Genomic DNA, 15,427 nt, shown 5'->3' on the forward strand with positions numbered 1-15,427 from the left:
GGTTAAATGATCTTGTATCTTATTTAGTTTCTCACGATTCACTTCTGGATCACCAATCCTGCAAAATATGTCCAAAGTCCCACAGGCTAATAAGGCTAATAGACTAGAGAGTATATCCTCCAGGTCCACACTTATTTGTAATCTGGGCCTCTTTCACCCCTGTATAGCTGATAAAAGTGTCTCCCATGTATTTAACTAGCCATGAAATAAAGTTTTGAACTGACAGAGGTCTATGCAGTAGTTTCCTTAGGCGTAGGTATACATTCCACACATTACGCTGTATCATCTTCTTCCAAAGAATTGTCACTTGCTAGACTAACATAACGATGGTACTTGCTTTTTATTTTTTCAGTAACAAGGATAGTTAACCGTTTCTCCTTATCAGTACTCTTTAAGAGCCTGTTGAACGGAAGAAAAGAAGCAACACTAGTTAGGGCTTAACTAGAATGGGCGCACTTCTGCTTTTTGTGGATGGGTTCCAGTTCCATGGAACGGATTTCCCTTTTTGGGGCTGCTATAGGACTACTTAGCACAACTGTTATTGCAGCTTATCGCTCCATTGCCGGTTTACATAGAACGTGACCTGGAAGACACATTAGACCCGTGCCGAAGTCCTATTCTGAGTGCGCATGCGCACCATGGAGATTTGTGAAGTCTGCAGCACCTGGCATTTGCTACTGAAGTAGCAACTCGCCACCCTTGTCCTGCTATCACCAGTGGTGTCCTGCTATCACCAGTGGTGTCCCGCTATCACCAGTGGTGTCCCGCTATCACCAGTGGTGTCCCGCTATCACCAGTGGTGTCCCGCTATCACCAGTGGTGTCCTGCTATCACCAGTGGTGTGCCGCAGGGACCTTTCACACTTGCCAAAATCCGGTAAGCCCCAACATAATAAAAAAAAGACATTTTTATAAAAACAGTACACACACAGCATACACTACCTCACTCAGCTGATACAGGAAGAAAAACACTGTATGAAAGGAGTCATCACACTATATACCCTCCGGGGGTTGTTAACTTTTTCTAGTCTGTACTCGGCTGACTAAGGAGTTAACTCAGTTTGCCGTGGAGTTTGAAAACGAAAGATCACCATCATGTAGCCCAAACAATGCAAGTAGGTGCATTACTAGTGTTATTAATTAGTAAAATAGTGTTCTAGCTTGTCCACTGCTTTAGAGTTAAGATTGGATTGCTGTTTGCCACCTGGCTTTCCTTATAATCTTTGTTAAAGACTTTGCTGAGTGTTGCACAGTATATTAATTTAGGATAAAGATGTAATTGGAAAAAGAGACCCAATGGAATTGGAGAAATACAAATATTGGGCGATTCCTCCACTGATGGTATTTCCTCAGGGGTAGGTGTCCTGGCGTTATACTGGGAGTGCGGGATGGCAGACGCTTGAATTTTGTGTTTCCTTTAACTATGGCATCAGTAATGTATGAGCCACATTAAGTCAATAATGATCATCAAGAGAAATGCAAGAGATTACTTTTTAACATGTATCTAGAATGTGGATATTCAATTGTCAACTGTATACATTTAGCTTGGAAAGACAATGAAATATAGAAGCCAGTAATTGAAATACATATGGGTTGCAAATATGGCCACCTTGAAAATCACATAAACACATTATATTGAAAATATGACCATCTTTTACTCCAGTCTAACTTTACAAACTGAAGAAAGTTACAAATCTTACAATGGTTTCTTAAAATAAAAAAATATTATTATGTGCTTTAAAGTTATGCTGGAATGTTTAAATGACATTTAAAGGCTTATTGAAGATGTAAGTTTTGAACAGTGCAAGTTTATCTAAAGGATGCAAGTACTCTGGTTGATTGCTATGGAGAGAAACTCATGTTTACTTTTCACTATGACCTTTTATAAATACAAGCCCTTCAAATTTAGTTTTTGAGCTTATTGCCACATTTCAGATTACATATTAGTAGCTGGATTAGGGCTATTCAACAGGTAGATAGGCGAGCAGGGCCCTCTTACCTATGTATGTATGTATGTATGTATATATGTATGTATGAGCCAGTATTGTTTTATTACGGTTTGTTCCCAATTGTAAAGCGCTACGGAATTTGCTGGGGCTATATAAACAAATGATGATGATGAGACCACTAATGATCTAGACAACCTGCAGGCTACTCTCACAATAATATGACATTTATAAAGTGGCAGGTAGGTATAGATCATAACTTTATCAATTTGGATAAAGGAAAATTTTTAAAAGTTTTGGTTTATTAAAATTCTTCATCCAGATTTTTTCTTCCTTTCAAGACCTTATTCAGTGAACCCATTGTGCTTTAAAATATTACTAGTTCTTAGATTGGCTAAAAAGAAAGACAAATCATCCCAATTTACAGTCCACAGAGATATTTCTTCTACCAGATGAAATCGCTCTATTGATATCAATAGTAGTACCTACATCATCCGGGGTTCTTGCTGGGGTGGCGTGGACAACTTGTATGTAAAGCATAAGGGGCATGTGCCTAAAATAATGGTAAACTAAGTGATACGACTACCACTATTTTATATAACTATGTCTACAAAATAAACTAAATACAAATGCTTCAACATGTTTACAAGTCTAATGACAAAAAAAGTGCCCCCATTTAAGATAAAGAACTATACAATAACTATATACAAATATAAGTTGTACACCTATGATGAAAGTGATCCGATCATATGCAAGGCGAAAACTCAATGTTTTTAAAATTTACATAATCACTAGTTAGTTATGGCTCTCTTAGGCATACATTTTTTTTTTTTTTATACTTTTTTTTTTAAACTTGTACAGGACTACGACATCTTCAAACATTTCCTTGAATACCAACAATTTTTGTCATTTTGCATTTTATGCAGTGCACTATGCTCTCCCCTGAGCAGACCTTCTCTGGCCCAGCGGAGAGCATTGGAGTGCAGTTTGCTAGCACACCCTGACTCTACAATGAATAGCCTCTGGCTCAGTCCATGGCACAGTGTGCAGAGCGGCTGGGACTCTTACAATCTGGGAAGTGCTCAGGTCTGGAGACAAACCTTGAATGGCAAGGAAACCTCATGTCCAATACTTAACTAATGGGACTGGCAATTGTGCGTTTGAGTCATAGCGCACAGCATAATAGAAGTGGCCCAGGAATGGGGTGGGTCCTGCACTGTGTCGTAACCTTTCTGGGAAGTTTACATCACACAGTGCTGGATCTGTCTCTCGTGACATCTCCATCCAGCTGTGTGCGCATTAGGATAACTCAACACTGACTGGCTGCTGCCCACCCACATTTTTTAAAGTGCCCACTAACCAACATGATGGTCTGTTATGGATCATTTTCCCATCTGAATTTAACTTGTGGCCACCAGAACTCCACCTCTACTCCATAGCTTTTTGTTGGACCTCAACTCAATACACTACTGTAGTTCATCATTCTATCTTTGCTGTATTTAGCCAGCAAGCTTGTTTATGTACAGAACTCCACTGACATACAGCACTGTTGTAGTGCATTTATTGGCTTTATTCTCAGGAATATCAGATCCAACATTTGTGCTTGCTTACTAAGTGCCTTGGGGCATTTAAGAGAAGTCTTAAAATCTATTGAACTGCACTATTGTAGTCTGAATGGTAAAATAATGATCAGCAGAGTACTTCTGCTTATCAAGGGCTATACAAGTCTAAAACAGGTCATTAAAATCACAGGCTTCAGTTCTGCGAGCAGTTCCCTTAATTCATCTACAACATGACATTAAATTACGGATTTGTAGTCATAATAAACATTAAAAAAAATAATTTTGGTTATGGTTATAACAAACTAAAAGTAGAACACATAAGGCACTACTATGCAATGCTGATCCTGTGATAGACACAGATTGTAAATTATACAGGTTTATATGATGTAACAGTTCTATTACTTTCATGTCCAATTCATATCCTATAAGTGTGCGTATCCCACATGGGATCCTAAACAATTGTGTTCCTAAAGGAGAGGATGGGTGGTATGCATGAAGGGTGTAAAAACAATACAAAAAAAAAAAAAAAGCTTATTATTATCACTGAAACCGTGCCTGCCCCAACTGCTTCATAGACAACTGCCTAATATTGAGAGTTGCAAAGTACCATCGTAAACATAGTTGAATAGTTCAGCAATATGAAAATACAAAGGCTATAGAAGCCAATATGGCTGCATGTGAATGGCAGCCTCTTTTTAATGCAATACGGCAATGGGTTGTTTAAAAACTGTGTCCTGAAGAATAGACAATGTTCTGGGGTGTTTCAACACTTCTCTTGGCTCCCGTTTTCAAAAATCAAATTCTCCATGCTGTAGGGGAGGCGGGGGGGGGGGGGGGGGTTGGGTTGTCATTCCAGGACAGAACACCTAAAACATCATGCGCAGGAACACTAAAGGCATTGACCTGCAAGCGAAAACACAAGCACTATGTGCCACACTACTGACCATAGGGGGAAAGGCAGGGAAAGTGCAGACACAACCGGCTCCTCGGTACCTTGCTTAGGGAGGTGCTTGTTTTAGAACCAAAGCTTTGAATTTACAAAGCCAAAGGGTCAAAGTACTCTGTATAAGAGCTTTGCCTTAGCACAAAAAAAAGAAGCACCTTCCAGGGTCTGTGGCTTTAAAAAGTCACAAATGTTCAAGTAAAACTGGTATTTAGTATTCATCCATGCCGCTCTCCAGGAAGAGGTTCCTCACATCCAATATGGAGGCCAACTCCAAAATCTGTTTCTGCAGATGAAGGTTCTCCACCATTTCATCCCTAGGAAGAGGAGGGTAGGTTTCTGGGTAATTCCTAGTTTCCTGTAAGACAACAGTATTGTTAAATAATGCAGAGGGATTTAATGTCCATAAATTATATAGTGATAGGTGGGTTTCTTAAGACCGTTTTCAAGTACTACAGAATCTCCTCCAAAAATGAAGACACTGTTTTCCGGTTGGTTTGTAAGTAGGCCTGTATAAACGACATTACTAGCTCAAATGCAGCCTAGTACAGTCAATTTAATAAATTATTAATAAATATATGTCTATTTTTCTACGATTGTTGACCTCCGATGATAATGACAGCACTGCCAGCTGCTACTACTGTAGCCGTCATCACTCATATGGGACAATGCAGAGACATTTGATGTACCACAATTGTGGATGGAACCATCTTTTCCGCATACAAAAACAGGAAGGAAGAAATAACTATTGTATAAATTTATATCTAATATCGGCACAGAGCAACCCCCCCCCAGAGTGCTCCGGTTTCCTGTCACAATCCACAAACATACTGGTTCGTTACCTGGATTCTGACAAACATTGGCACTAGCGAGTGTGTTTGTGTGGTAGGGAACTTAGAGCGTAAGCTCAAGTGGGACCAGGCACGGATGTATAGAATTCAGTATGGAATGCGCTGCGCAGCATTTAAATATATGGCAGAGCTTCTGGCACTATATAAAATGCACATGTTGGTATTTCATGTGAAGCAGGATGCCTGTGTGACATCGCTACTTTTTTAGTGGTGGGTGACTGCTCTTTTAAGAGCTAGTATTGAACAATAAACAATACTCTTCTTAAAGATATATCTCTATTCCTGCGAGACACCTACATAATCTGAAATCCTGAGACCTACACACAAGAGCCCGGGCGGTCCCCCATGCTGAGCCCAGCCCCTCTGCCCAATACACAGCAGTCCGGAGGAACCAGTCACAGTCACCAGAGCTGCTGCAAAATCGACACACATCAGCCAGAATGAAACCGTTCAGAGTGCTGGTGAAGGAGCCCCGTGGTGGCAGGAACTAGTATCTAACTACAGTGGTCACCAATGTGGTGTGCAGATAACACTTACTGAAGGCGAGTGTCTGGGGGGAGGACCATGAAACATCAGCTAGTGTGGTCAGTAGCATCAGGTTACTGCGCTAAAGGGGACCCCCTTCAGTACAAAGTGGTGCTTATTTGGAAACGGGAGATTAAATCGTAATAACCTTACTTGAACTACAGTTGCTCAGTTATGCTTATAAATATAAACTACTATACTTCAAATGTGTGTCCCTGCAATGGACAAACACAGATGTGGAGTAAGTTTTAAATACATAACTTGTATGGAAATGCCAGGGAAAGGCATTTTAGGGCATCCCAAACTGATTACCTATCCCACATCATCTCCAACTTTAGAATAACAAACACATTTTAACAGATTTACATGGTATAAAGTTATATTTCAGTTGTTATGCAATGCAGAACAAAACCCCATCAAAATATTGTAAAATTGTAGAACAACCACTAACCTTGAAACTTTTGTGCATTCTAAGAGTGGCAGAACAAAATATGAATCTTGTAAGTAGTAAACGCAAGAATTCATCTCCAAAAAACTGAAGGAAAGCCTGATCTGAAGAGAGAGAGAATGTTAAATGAATTTGGGATCCTGGTAATAATGAAAATGTAATTCAACACTGTATAAAAAGAACCTATTGGCATAATTTTGCCCCTCCTGAATCTGCCATAATCGTTGATCTTGATTGATTTTTAATACACACTGATATTTCAGTTGATGTGGCAGACAACCATCACTAGATACTTATTATGGTTATGCCTTACAATTTTCCCTTGTTTAATATTAATTAATTATGGACTACCATGACAACCATAGTCACATGGCACAAGATGTACTGAGCAGAGCACATGATGTACTAAGTAGGAAAGCGTTGGGACGTGCCTTTGAACTCTGTGTGCACTATGACATCGTCTTACTCCCCAATCTGCCATCACACGAAATGCAGAGAGCCGTTAGCCTTTGTCTATGTAGCAGAATGACATCTATTTTTGTTTCCAGAGAGCTTTTGAAAAGGAGATAATGATTTGTAGGATATAGAAGAAAATTATAAGACGTATGCTTTAAAAAGGTACTTAACTTTCTATTTAAAGAAGGAAAAAAAAACTTCTATGTGGGATTGCTTATTTAAGACTAAAACAATTGCCCAAACGGTTCCCCTTTAACATTTTTAAATCGAGCTGGGTGGTAAATCCTATTGCCCTAACAAAAGCAACAGCCCGCATGAGTGATCATTGGATCTAGCCATTCAGCCCTTCCACAGATCAAAAGAAACAGATCTGTGTTCTGAACCATATGAATTAACCAAACCTCAGCTAGAAGGTTTTACATTTAATATAACAATGTTCAGATATATGGAGAGGAAACCTTAAAGTAGTGCCATTGTGGCTGATGAGGTGAAGAGAGGGGGATAAGCATAATATCAAGCTCTACAATGCATCAAAGATCGATAATTCCATTGTGACACTTAAGGTGCCCATCCATTGCTGATTCAGCCACCTGACCTGTGTGTGGGCCATATTTATATCAGATTTCACCACACATGGCCATCAAGTGCTGATGCACACAGCCATGCGTGTCTATAGTTTATTACATTTGTCCCCAATTGTAAAGCGCTACGGAATATGTTGGCGCTATATAAATAACTGATGATGATGATGATGATAGTCTGACTGGCAGTGTTTATGGCAGCTTTATTCATAAGTCCTATTAGTAAGTTACTAAAGTCACAGAGACCCACATTATGGGCAGCAATAGATGGCGTCTAAAATGATCTGAAGGCTATCCTAAAAAGTTAAGGTACTATTACACCTCTTATGAGATGGTGCTTCAAGAGTCCTCTTTTGGTTGCCTTCATTCTCCAACCCACTGACCTCAGCTTCGTCCCTCACAATTCTACCTTCTCCAACCCATAGACTTCTGCTTTTTCCTCAGGGCCCATCCTCTCAAGACTAAGTGGCTTGGCCGCCGTGGTGTGATACCCCAGCCAACTGGTTCCCTCTTATGACAAACACTGATATTAGATCATTCCCTAAGATCACGCCAAGAAAAATCGCTGTGAGCTGTAATTTTCTACTCCACATCAGTGAAACAGATTTACATCGAATTAGAGCTGTAAATAGATGCTGACATAAAAAGATTTTTTAAAGCATTTGATATTCCATCAACAAGTCGTTGCTGCACATCCATCAAGTAATCCAATGCTGAAAAGTACTGTTTAAAACTGAACATCTTCAACTCCTCCAGCCATCAGCTGCAGTGTGTCCTGCTTTTATCTGGGTATAGTATTTCATGCAGACCAGCACCATGACATTATGGCATACTGCAAACAGAGAAGACTTTGCACTATATAACTAGAGTGTAACCATGTACCTACAATTATTTAACACCTTCAATTAGACAACACACCAATATCTTTTGGAGTTTTAGATTTCTAGAACTGACACATATGTTTGAACAAATTAAATATTACTATACAACATTTAAGTCTGAAAGCTGCACTCTTACGTAGGAAACATTTTTCCTATGTCCCCTATCTGATGGCCTGGGAACTGCTACATGCAGCCATTGCGGCTTGTGCTACCGGACACACACACGGTCCTCCATTTAAAGGTGTTTAGCAGAATGAATTTGCCAGTTCTGCATTACACAACCAGCAGCTGGCACAAACAACTGCCCCCAGGACTCCGTCTAGCTAGGAGGGTGTACACTAAAATGTTTTCCTATGTGGTAGTTCAAATTTGTAGTATCAGCAACAGCAATTTTAAACTACACAAATACTTTACCTGCTGCAGCGTTATGTTACTATTGGCTAATTTACTACATTGTTTTTTTGGGGGGAGAATTGACCTGCAGCCTGTTCTACCTATTGTCATACTACAAATTCAGCATTTATTGACATATTAAAATATTTTCCTCTGCTGTCTGTCAGAAAACAAACCCATCGTTTAGGGACATACCATTTTATCTTCTGGTTTATCCCTCTCTCACCGATGCTGCAAGCCACCTATTTAGCTGTGCTATAAATTGATTAGCCTTTGATACCCTTATTTCGGTATCCTACATCGAGGTTGGTACTGCTTATTTGTAAAATTATCCCATATGTATATAGAGATAAAGTACACTAATTAAAAACAAAAAAGTGAAATATCAGAATAAAATATTTTGCATAAACCTCAGCATACAGTTGAGCACACATATCTCCCATCCCATTCCTTACCTATGGATCGGGAGTGCGTCAAGAGGTGGGCAATATCCCTGTTGATTTTTCGTAGGTGTTCCTGACATTTGTCCCAGAGTCCTTTGCGCATGCTGGAAAGACCAGAAATGAACAGGAACGCCATAAGGGGGTTATTTAAGAAGAGGGTGAAAAGGCTCCCTCGTTGTGAGTGATCTGTAAGAGAAAGAGGAGAACAAGATCACATTATCTGCTACTACCCACCAATGTAATATTGTCACGTGCTGTAATTCTGGTGAGGTCGTACAGAAAATGAAATGTTATTCTAGCCCCATCTACTCCACCATGTGTGGATGGGAAAAAATCCTCAGCAAAAGAGATATGTACCACATTGCGAATCCCAGCTTCTTCTATGGTATATGCTTCCTGAATACACACACACACACTTTACTGGAAAGCAGCGAATTCTACTTTATGTATATCCACTTTCATCTGGGGACATGTTGAGCATAGAGATCAGTCATGTCTACGATAGGAGTACCAGGTCAACACATGGAAAAGCATTTTTTTTCAGTTACCCTGATCTAAAATAAATCTAACTGGTGCAGTACCTTTGACTCTCCAGCTATGAGATGCTCTGAAAAAATAATGTTTATGAATATATCAAAGTGGCGTTAGAAATATAATATTGTTCTACAGATTAACAGATTAGCAAGTTATACAACACAAAGTAGAAGAGAATTATGTGTATGTACAGCCATTAATTCAGTGTTATGGGCCAAATGTTCTATAAAATGAAATACCTTCCCAATATCCTGATGAAGGCCACATATGTTATTACTAGCATGCCGAATACGATTAAAAAATGTACGTGACAATAGTTTATGGAGGTTATCAGGTATGGAGTTAAACAGTCAAACTTGGAGGCTGACCGTTTCAAACCCCTGAATAAAATGATATACTATATACTAAGTCATTATCACTGCAACAACGTTACGTTCAATACTAGAACAAGCTCTGCTCATGTTTAAGCATTCTATACTGAAGTTTCCGCTTTTTAAATGAAAGGGTTGCAGTGAACTGTGTCTTTGTGACTTAAAGCTTGTGGATATCTACTAAATTCACTGTTCTAGTAAGGTTCTCCCTGTGCACAAATTATTTTACTGAATAGATAAATCACTATGTTGCGCCATTCCTTCAGAGAGCAAATGAGATGAAAAAAAAAAAAAAGATAGATAAACTACGTTACTGGCACTTTGTGTGTGTTTGGAAACAGGCCAGTCCAAACCATGCTTTGTTTAACATGCTTGTTTTTTAGAGGTCACTAATCACAGAGGTATGAGAAGGCTGAAGGAAGCCAAGAACACGCTTCTTGGGAGCACAGACATTTCCCGATTGCCCCAAACACTGAACTATGTCACACAGATTGGCACATACATGGAACCGTGAATTCACTCGAGTTTCTTTAGTTGTAACACCAAAGATTTTGCTGGGCTGCCAAGAACGTGTGTCCGTTCAGCTCTACAGTTGTTGTATGACAAAACCCATCACCCTCTACCAGACACTGAAGGTGAAGCAGCTGACAAGGACAGCTGCAATTTCCCTATGACTGCCAGAAGATTTTAACTAAATTAACAATGAATATTACACTTGGAACTCCACCCTTGAAAAAAAACAAACAAACATCATACACATGTCAAATTTACAATATCCATCATTCCGACAACGGTTACATTGGCAATTAAATACCGAAGGCAATTATAGCGACAGATAAAAATTCAGTAAAAAGTGACAGATATGATTTGCGACTTCCCTGTGATAAATAGCGCCAGCAGAAAATGCAGGCAGTAGGAGTCACGACACATAAAACCGCGACAGTTACATTGGCGTTAAGGGGCCAATGAGAGGACCTGCCGGCTGTCTAATGTCAAAGACTTACTAGAAAATAAGATTAGAAAAAACATGCCGGTGCTTGGTATAAACACTAGTAATCTTGGCAGTGCGAGGTAACCAAAGTAAACATGAGAACAACTAAACTCTACACAGACAGTGCCCTAGGAAGAACCCAAACCATGTGGCCACTGTCTGGCCTTATCTGTGTGGAGTTTGTATGTTCTTCCCATGTTTATGTGGGTTTCCTCCCACACTCCAAAAACATACTTGTAGGTTAATTGGGTGCCATTAAAATGACCTTCGTCTCTCTCGGTCTGTCTGTGTGTATATAATAGGGAATTCAGGAATTCAGACTATAAGCCCCAATGGGGCAGGGGCTGATGTGAGTGAGCTCTCTGTACAGCGCTGTGTAATTAGTGGAGCTATATAAATAGCTGATGATGATGATATGGACACTAATGCCCAAAACAAAGTGTCAGACCGTGGTTAGACAGCCTGGGCTTTTCCTCTGTATATTCGTATCCAGTATTGATTAAACCAAAATCAGCAAAGGATTTATTGTTTGCCAGATTATCTGCTAGATGCGACCAGCCACAACTGGTCCTCAACTGAGCCACAACTCTCCTCAGCTGGAGAGACTTTCCAGGTCATTATCTGCAAATATGGCGTCAGGCCATCGGCAGTCTGCATCACGGCCTCAACCAAATGAAAGTGAGCCTTCTCTGCAGCACTTCTGCAGACAAGCTCTTCCTCTGAAAAGAGGAGTGTAGCTGATAGGATTGTCGGAGCTCAATCAGATCTATCCCTACTGAGAAAAAAAAAAAGTGATCATGTGTGGATGAGGCAGAAAACCGTATCTCAACCATTGAGGATACTACATGAAAGGAAAAACCTTGCAACAACAAATAGCCATCTACAAGCAGAAGGGCATTCTCTGCTTAATGTACTGTGGAGAGGGCACCACATACAAAGACAGGCTCTTCCGTCATTGCCGAACTCCTGATCAGTTGCAGGATAGTATATCTCTAATGTAGAACACAGGGGCCATTGCAATATGAGAATCAGTAGGTGGAGGTCTTCCTTGGTTTCTCAGTGGATGAACAGAGTCCCCTACACTATACTTGGCTAGACAGAAGGTGGGGGCCAGTCACTTTTATCTGTATGTAAAAGTATTAATTTCACTAGAGTGCTTAATGAACTCTGAACTAGACAAGTCATCAAATGTTTTAAGGAACTATATCTTATGTATAGCCTTACATTGCAGACTAATAAATAGCTAACATGTTTAGAGAACCGCAGACCTATTCCCTGTTCCAATTATCCTTGAGGGAGCACATCCTACAGTCTTTTGGAGCCTATCATGTTCTGTAATCATTACAAGCTACAGTGATGGGCTTTCTGAAGTTCTCTACTGAACTCCATTTATTCACATAATGTGATCATTTCCTTGCAGCCAAACATCAACGCAACTACCAAGGAAGCAGCTGTGTAAGGTGTGCATCATTCAAAGCTTTGGGGGACCATTCAAATTCTTGCGGAGAGGCACACCAATTTCTAGTTATACACATGAACCCCAGCATTAACTAAATGGAGATGGGGGATAAAAAAAAAAATATAAATAAAAAAAATTGGGGCATGCAATCTGCTCATTCTGTATCCTAAAAAAAACATTGCAATGCAGACACGGGATGTTTATTTTTTCCTAATTTCGGGGGTTGAAGGCTCTTTATAAATTAACTGCACATGAAATAATAGAAGAATAATAGAGTTTATTACAAGTACACTCCACGACCGACCTGTTACATTTCAAGCTATCTTATTAAGAGACATTTTCCTCCACATGAGCATCTACGTTTTAACAGTTACATTCTACATGGCGGACTCTTAGCTGTGTGTGTTAATAGAACAGATCTTGACATCAGTCCTCTCCCTTACTAACTTTCCTGCCTGTCCTCTCCTTTCTCTTACACACTGCTCCTCAACTATCTGATGCCAAGTGGATGTTTTACAATTCATGATACCTGTGATCTTAACCACTTAGTATTGCATAAAGAAACAAGTGCATCAACATGTTTGCTATGTTTAAAGCAGTCGTTTGATTCTAAGGAAGGGGGGTTCAATTCCACCCTTAAAACCGCAGCATAGACCTTTTACCGTCAATACGGTAATCTCAACACTGATTTCTGCTCAAAAAGCCAGCGTTGAAATGGCTGTATTGACGGTAATAATGTGCACTATTACCGTCAGGGCCTGATCAACCATTAGGGTGAGCAGGCTGCAGCCTGGGGCGCTGGAGCCTGGGTGGGTGCAGCGTTGCCGAGATCATTTATTTTTTACTGTCATTTCTTTTAATTATGACAGCGATGCGGCTGAAGTCATCATGGTCTAAATGGGGCGGCCCACTTGTCACTATTACATGACAGGCAGCCTAGCTGCGATTACTGATAGCTGCCTGTCAGTGCGGTCTTCGCCTGGTCACGTGAGGGTCTGGACTTCCACGTCTCACGTGACCAGTGTAAGAAGCGCCCGCAACTTCACTAACAGGCAGCTAGCAGCGATCGCTGCCAGGCTGCCTGTCATGGATAGAGCTGAAGAGAAGACTGCTGCTCCAGAACAACAGGTAAGTCCTAATGTCTGGGGGGAGGGGGGGGGAGCATGAGGGGCTGTGCAGAGGAGAACACAAAAGGAGGCAGGTACAAATGCTTATGGGGGCAGGTAAAGAGGCTGAAAGGGGGCAGGTGACAAGGCTAAAAGTAGGTTGCTGGCAAGTACTCCTGAATAATCATATTCATGAGTATTCCTATATGCTTATATTGGGGGGGTCTATGGCTGTAGTAGTCTAGGGCAGCTGGAACCCCTAATCGGGCCCTGATTACCGTATTATCTGTAATAGTGCGTAGGCAGAGTTACAATTAACAGCCAATTGAATTCCCCCCTAAGTATCCTCTTCCCTCCTCCTGTTGCCCTTTTTCCTTTTTGTTGCCCCCTCCCCTTTGCCTTAGATTGAATCTTCCTTTTTATTGCTTATTTTTTTCTCTGCAAAAAAGTTCAATAAATTACATTTAAAAATAAAAGAAAAAGAGAGAAAGAAAAAAACAATAGAAGGATTACACATTTAAAAATAATATCCTGCTCTCTACAACCAAGTGAAGTGCTACTACTAGAAACAATATAATTTACTATATGTAACACACCCAAATTTAGATTTTACAGACTAGTGTTTGGTGCTGCTGGGATAAGGCACAAGCTGGCTAGGTGACCGCTTTACCCGGCTTCCTATTGCCATGGCAGCAGCACCTTTTCTAACAGATGAAGATATTTAACAAGATGTTTACTTGGTTCAATATTCATAATAAACTTAAACCTGCGGTTCCCGGCTTTATGTTAGATGGTGGAAAGTGACAAAACTAAAATAAATTTTCATGATAATTCCTCTTAAGAGAGAAAATGACACATGTACATTATTACAGAAATCCAGAAAATGGCAAATGCCAGTTATACCTTGTAAAGCCTTTGGGTATGCAGTAGGGGAAAGTAGGCAAACCAGAGGCTGTCCAAACAAATTGGTGAAATTCTGCAACAGCAAACAAAATGTTATGTTGGGATTAAATAAAGAATTCACAGACTGTCATACGTAATCAGAAAGCAAAGGTAGACAATTAAAGGGGTTGTGTTAAAACATATGCAATGTATAATTTGTATATACTTATGTTGTTCTTCTCTTTGCCAGGAAAACCTGCTCACTAATTCTTTCAGACTTTTGCCCGTCAATGACCTCTCTACCATGCCGACTCTCCATTGAATATCCCTCTCTTTAAATACTAGATATAAGGAGGTCCTGCCACACACACTAGCCACCAGATTGGGGGACCAAGACTTTTGACCCCTGGCTAAAATACCTATAGTAGGTCAGGCTGCTATGGAGTAATCAGGAAAATGTTACTTCACCGACTTATTTTCCTATCCTGTACACTCTCTGCAGTAGAATGACTCAATTGAACATTGTAAGATAGAGGAGCTTAGAACTGAGTGATGTAACAATTGGTTTCTGTGCTATCAGAACTATGGTGCAGTTGCTATGGAGATAATTGTAGCCAACCTCTTGTTTTTTTCTGACGCCTGTAAGCAAACTAATGCTACACCAGCTATGAAAGCAGAGTCACTGATATTCAGCCCTGTGAAATCAGGTTGTTTCTCTTTTCCTCCTTCACATCAGGTATTACCGGGCAGTTATTGCTACATTACAGTGCCTTTCGGCTCAGGAGATAGAGGGGCCATTCCTCTTTTAAGGAGAACCTGAAGTGTGCTGCAACCTAGGGGAATTTTTGGGGTTTTGCTCCCTTCTTTTTTGCACTTCGGGCATTACAGCACCTAACCCAGACTTTAAAAAGGAAAAAATGTAACATAACAGCATACGCACAAATCAGCCTAAAGTAAAATAAATTGAGGAAAGTCCTAATACTAAACAAAAAAAACACAAAACCCCCAAAAAGATTACATAGCAAAAAAAAAGATAGGAAAAAAATCCTGATTCCT

General features: G+C 40.2%; 1 protein-coding gene across 1 annotated transcript in view; it reads right to left on the reverse strand.

Moving 5' to 3' along the window:
• Nucleotides 1–1,476: 1,476 nt before the first annotated feature.
• Nucleotides 1,477–15,427, reverse strand: part of SCAI (suppressor of cancer cell invasion) — a 106,282-nt gene continuing 92,331 nt past the window's right edge. The window contains exons 14-17 of the mRNA XM_075184792.1: nucleotides 14,393–14,465; nucleotides 9,041–9,214; nucleotides 6,278–6,378; nucleotides 1,477–4,808 (exon numbers count right to left, since the gene is read on the reverse strand). Of these exons, the coding sequence (XP_075040893.1) occupies nucleotides 4,662–4,808; nucleotides 6,278–6,378; nucleotides 9,041–9,214; nucleotides 14,393–14,465 (495 nt within the window). The 3' untranslated portion in view covers nucleotides 1,477–4,661. The remainder of the gene's footprint in view (nucleotides 4,809–6,277; nucleotides 6,379–9,040; nucleotides 9,215–14,392; nucleotides 14,466–15,427) is intronic.

The sequence above is a fragment of the Mixophyes fleayi genome, chromosome 9 (assembly GCF_038048845.1).
Source record: "Mixophyes fleayi isolate aMixFle1 chromosome 9, aMixFle1.hap1, whole genome shotgun sequence".
Lineage (NCBI taxonomy): Eukaryota > Metazoa > Chordata > Amphibia > Anura > Limnodynastidae > Mixophyes > Mixophyes fleayi.